The sequence below is a fragment of the Urtica dioica genome, chromosome 11, assembly GCF_054948205.1.
Source record: "Urtica dioica subsp. dioica isolate 48M chromosome 11, U.dioica_male_clone48M_v1_H2, whole genome shotgun sequence".
In the NCBI taxonomy this organism is placed as follows: domain Eukaryota; kingdom Viridiplantae; phylum Streptophyta; class Magnoliopsida; order Rosales; family Urticaceae; genus Urtica; species Urtica dioica.
The window spans coordinates 20764783-20770332 of NC_142766.1; the positions used below are offsets into that span (position 1 = coordinate 20764783).

The window sequence follows — 5550 nt, forward strand, 5'->3', positions numbered from 1 at the left end:
TTAAATTCCTATTTTGTAGAAGGTAGTTACCAAATAGTTCTATCTCTCTTCCACGTTCTCTCTCTCTCTTTATCTCTCCCCAAAATCAGATCTGGTTTTTTAAAACACGTTATCTCTCTTTCACCTTCCACGTTCTCTCTCTCTCTCTCTCTCTCTCTCTCTCTCTCTCCAACCCGAGCGTGGCTGCGCCTGGCGAGATCGGCACCGGGGGAGATTCACCGGCCATGGGCGACGCCACCTGGGCCGATCCCGGCGTCGGGGAGGACCCCACCGACCGGGTGGCGCTGTTTGGTTGCTTGCTGGTCGCGCCGGCGAAGCATGCGGCCTGGTCGTGACCGCGCCGGCCTGGTCCTCGAGCTTGACCCACCTGAACTTCCTTCCGCTCCTTATGCAACCGCTCTTCGTGATTGTCGAGCTTCCCTGCCTGAGGATCGACCGCTGGACCCGGATCGCCTGTTGCATTCCCGCCTTAAGCTTGTCGAGGTTGCAGAGCGAGAGAGCGTCAAAGGCCACGCCGAACTGCTTCGACGCGCACGAGCCGTCGGATTTCGCAAAGGACTCGAGGAGCGCTGTGACTCCGTAGACCACGTCCGCGGCGGAGACCCTCGAGCTGTACCCGTGGAGCCTCATGAAGCTTCTGTAGTAGATTATTTACAATTATTTCCATTTATTTCGAAATCAGATCTGGGTTTTTTTTAACCCAGATCTCAGATCTGGTTTTTAAAAAAATAGTACAGACTGTGTTGTTTACAGATGATTTGTTTACAGTTATTTCCATTCAAATTACTTAAATGTGGAGAATGAGATAATTTCTAGTAATTTACGTTTATTATCTGTGTTGACAGGTTCTAGATTAGCGCGCCACGTATAACAATTTTGAAATTGTCTGTTATTTTATATTATTATTGCCTATTATTTAATATAATTATATTCATTATTTTCATTTGATTAAGTAAAAGGGCAAATTAGTCTATTAATTATTGACACCTAAGCACGTTGGCTATTTCCCTAAAAGTTATGAAATGATAATAAAATAGATTAAATTTGTGAAATGATAAAACAAAGCTCCTTGTTTCCGTTTATACCATGGTTTCAAATGTCGACGAAAATCGTCGATTTTCGGCGAAAAAGTCGCTGACGGAAGATCTTCGGCCGACGAAAGCTGTTTTTTCGTTTCGTCGTCGATTTTCGTCGTTTTTCGTTTTTTTTATCGTTTTTCTTCGATTTTCGTCGTCTGTCGTTTTTTTTTTGCTGTCATTTTTCTTTTTTGTGTCGTTTTTTTTCCTATCGTTTTAAATAAATATATATATATATATTAATAGCACACATTTATAAAATATTATATATATATATATATATAATTTTTTATTAAAAAAGATTATTTACATAATGTATTTTTTTTATATATGTGAAAAATATATGTATGTATTACATGTATATATTTTAAATATATTTTATCATATTTTTTTCATTCGGTTCCATCAACTTGTCGGTTTTACATGGAAAACGGCATTTGAAAACGGTAAATCGAATACTCTTTTCAAAAAAATTTACGTTCGGTTTTCCATCAATTTGTCGATTTTCCGTAAATTAGGAAGCTCGAAACGGCAACGAAAACGGCATTTCGAACGGGTTTATACTATATGCAATTAATTTATTCTGTTTGTGGCTTTATGCATGTGGGGCAGAGAGAAGAAATCGTTTTGTGGAGGTGTCGAACACTTGTCATCGGCTCAGTGAGAAGAGAAAACGATTCTCTCGGTTTCATAAGAAAAGACACACATACACACAAAACTGACCGCACTAAGAAGAAGCAAAAAATTCTCTCTCTCTCTCTCTCTCTCTCTCTCTCTCTCTTTTCTTTCTTTGCTTTTTTAGCTCTGAAGAAATTGCATTGCCGCTGAATTTCGTCTTTCCTCTTCTCAAGCTTCTTCTTCTATCTTTAGCCTTTACTGTTCGGAACCCAATAACTCCTATATTTGAGCTCTCTCTCTCTCTCTCTCTCATCAAACATAGCACTTTTTTTCGGTTTAGTGTTTCCGATTTCATTTTTTGCTCTTGAATTCGCTTCGTGGAGGTTTTGAATTGTTTTTTGTTCATTATCTTCTTATCTCGTCTGCTTTTGACCAATATTCAATAGACTATCGAATCAAAGCCAGCATCAACGACGATTACTACCTCGAGAACTACAAAACGACGTGTCGTTTCGGTACAACCGTCGTCTCCGATCGGCGATTCTGAGCATCAAAACTGCCTCGTCATTAGAGACTAGGTTTGTTTGTCGATGTGATTTGTGGATAGATTTTCAGAACTTGAATATCATTGCATGACTTGTTTTGGCTAATCCTGGGTTTTTTTTTTTTTTTTTTAAAGATTATTTCGTTTCTGTTGCGAGGCATTTATTCTGCTTCGGATTCTCTTTCTCTGTCTCTCTCCGAAAGTGTAACTGAAAAAAAAGTACTATCAGCGGTTTCACTTTCACGTATGTTTTTTCTCTTCTCTGGCTTGAAAAGAATTGTTTAATTAATTAACTAATATTTCTTTTTCTGCTTCTAGATTCGCCAGTGGGTAGTTTTAAGGTTTGTGTTGATTCTTTCAGTTATATGTAATAAGCTTCTCGAAAAAGGACGTCTAAAGGTCTCTCTCTCTGTGGCCAAATTTCAGAATTTTTTTTGAGAAATTGACTCATTTGCCACCAATTTCATAACATTTTTCCACTATCCACCAAAATACTAATTTTTCTCAAAATGTCACCGAGATGTCAACATTGTTGACATTGACATCTCATAATGAATAGCAAAAAAAGATGTCAACATTGTTGATATAGATAGTGTCATTTTGGGAAAAATTAGTCTTTTGATGGAAAGTGGCAAAATGTTATGAAATTAGTGGCAAATGGACAATTTCTCTATTTTTTATTCATAAAATAATTCAATAACTTTCCTTTTTCTCTCCATCACTTGTTTGGGGTTTTTCATATTCTTTCTTCCATCCATTCCTTCCTCGGATGATCCCATGTTTCTAATTATACTTCAATCAACGTTTCCTCGCAGATTCGCTTTTCGCTTGGGCCGCAAGAAACAAGGTTAAACTTCAACGGATCATTCATGTAAGGCTTGAGATGTTTGGAGATGGAAAAAGAGAAAGGATTCGCTGCGTCGCCTAGAGTAGTTTTGGACGCGTGGTTCAGCAGAAGCAAAGGGACTTCATCGTCGTCTTCTTATTCTTCATCTTCTTCTTCTTCCTCGCCGTCTTGTTCGTCGACCTCGAGCGGGATTTCCCAACTCGGAAAGCTCGTCAAGCTCTGGAAGACAAAGTCCATCAAGCGCTTGGCCTCGTTCCCTCCAAGGAGCTCCTCGAAGACTAAAGGAAAGAGTAGAAGCGCTCACGACGACTCGCTCTCTTGCACAATCTTCGACTTCAAGTCTTCCCTCGTCACCTTTACCCTATCCGAGCTAGTTTCCGCCACCAAGAACTTTAGTCCCGGTACATGTATATTATATTATAAGAAACATTATACAAAATAGTCATTTGAAACTACTTGATCAATAAAAATAGCTAAAGTTTCAAGTTTCTAGCAAAACTACATCAACAACAAATGATTAAATTTTTTGGAGACCTATATAGCATTTCATCACTTTAAAAAATTTAACCGAAGGGTAAAATTAAATATTGAAACATGAACTAATTATAGACAAATTTTGGTTATTTTGCAAATCTATTAATTTCGATTGGCTATTTAGCTAAAACACCCTGTAGTACATTATATTCTTAGTCGTTATTCGGATTTAGCGACTTCTTTGGTGAATGATATATTTTCTCTTGCTTTTTAGAGAATTTGATCGGACGAGGAGGATTTGCCGACGTGTACAAGGGGACTCTGAAAGGAGGGCAACTCGTAGCTGTGAAACGGCTTACCAAAGGAACTTCGGAGCAGAAAACGTCGAGCTTCTTGTCAGAGATGGGGATCTTAGCTCACTTGAGGCATCCCAACACCGCCAAGATCATCGGAAGTTGCGCCGACGGAGGAATGCACTTGGTTTTCAAGCTCTCTCCGCTCGGGAGTTTGGGATCGCTCCTTCACGGTTTGTTTCATTTTGCTCTCTCTTTTTTTCCATTCTCGTTTACAAGACGGCCTTTTAAATTGCGTTTGATATCAGGCTCTAATGACGTAATAATCGGCTGGAAAGAGAGGTACAAGATCGCCATGGGGACAGCTGCGGGGCTTCTTTATCTCCACGACGGATGTTTGAAGCGAATCATTCACCGAGACATTAAATCCGATAACATTCTTCTCACAAAGGATTACGTCGCTCAGGTTTCTTGGTCCGCATTATATAAAAATTAAATTAAATATTATGTACGTTCGTTGACTATATATTTGTGTTGTTATTCTCCAGATTTGTGATTTCGGACTCGCAAAATGGTTACCGAAACAATGCTCGCATTTAAATGTCTCCAAATTCGAAGGAACTTTCGGGTCGGCTATCTAAAATTACCTCTTTGTCATCGATCGTTGTATTGTCCTAGTTCATAACAAATAACCTTGAGAAAAAATAAATTGTAGGTACTTTGCTCCCGAGTATTTCATGCACGGAATAGTAGACGACAAGACCGACGTGTATTCCTTCGGCGTTCTTCTCTTGGAGCTTATAACCGGCCGTCCAGCCTTGGATGACAATCAACAAAGCCTTGTCATTTGGGTAACCTTTTTTGTTTGGCATATCACGTATAGCTAAAGCAATATTTTTTTTTATCAATCTCACGTGATGTCGTTTACGTAGGCAAAGACTTTGCTCGATAACAACGACACTAAGGCTCTTATTGATCCCATTCTTTGCGGCAACTACGACCAAGAAGAGTTGGATCGTGTCGTTTTGACTGCTTCTTTGTGCATTGAGCAATCACCGATCTTACGCCCTCGCATGAGCCAGGCAAGTCTATATAAAAAAAGAATAAAAATTTAGATTTAGTTCCGTTATTTATTCGATAAATTCAGTCGCATACATATATTGAGTTGAAGCAAGTTGAAAGAAGAACAATGAATATGTCCTTGGACCAAATAAACGAGGATTCGAATTTTTGGTCGTAGGTCATGGTTTTGCTAAGAGGCGATGAACAAGCTTCTCGAAACTTGAAAGAGAAGCGAAAAGGATCGCTTCAAAGAACATACTCTGAAGAGCTTTTGGACGCCGAAGAATACAACTCAACAAAGCAGTTGAATGATCTGGACAAACACAGACAACTTGCTTTCAGTTGATCTTTCAATTACAGGGAAAGAAAAAAAAAAGAAAAATTAGACGCCATAGATCATATTTTAGCTTTAGAAATGGGTTTGGTTAATGGATGTTGTTTTACATGGCAATCTAAGATAGTTTGTCACATGTATTGATTTTCATGTAAAACAACTGTTATTAGCAACTTTGTTTCAAATGAACTAGTCGTTATAGTTTGACCTTCCTCTTGGGAATTTTGGAGTTCATGTATTCTGTGGAACGTGATTTAGAATTTTATTTTGTGGAATGTATTGGGTGGATTTTGATTTCTGAA

The 5550-nt window shown here is 38.7% G+C and overlaps 1 protein-coding gene across 1 annotated transcript; it reads left to right on the forward strand.

The window, feature by feature from the left end:
• The first annotated feature begins 1813 nt into the window (after positions 1–1813).
• Positions 1814–5550, forward strand: RBK2 (ROP binding protein kinases 2). The gene is made up of 8 exons (XM_089601057.1): positions 1814–2272; positions 3054–3486; positions 3834–4085; positions 4161–4318; positions 4401–4480; positions 4568–4703; positions 4785–4934; positions 5093–5550. The coding sequence occupies exons 2-8, from the start codon at positions 3132–3134 to the stop codon at positions 5258–5260; spliced, it is 1299 nt and encodes a 432-aa protein (XP_089457183.1). The 5' UTR covers positions 1814–2272; positions 3054–3131; the 3' UTR covers positions 5261–5550.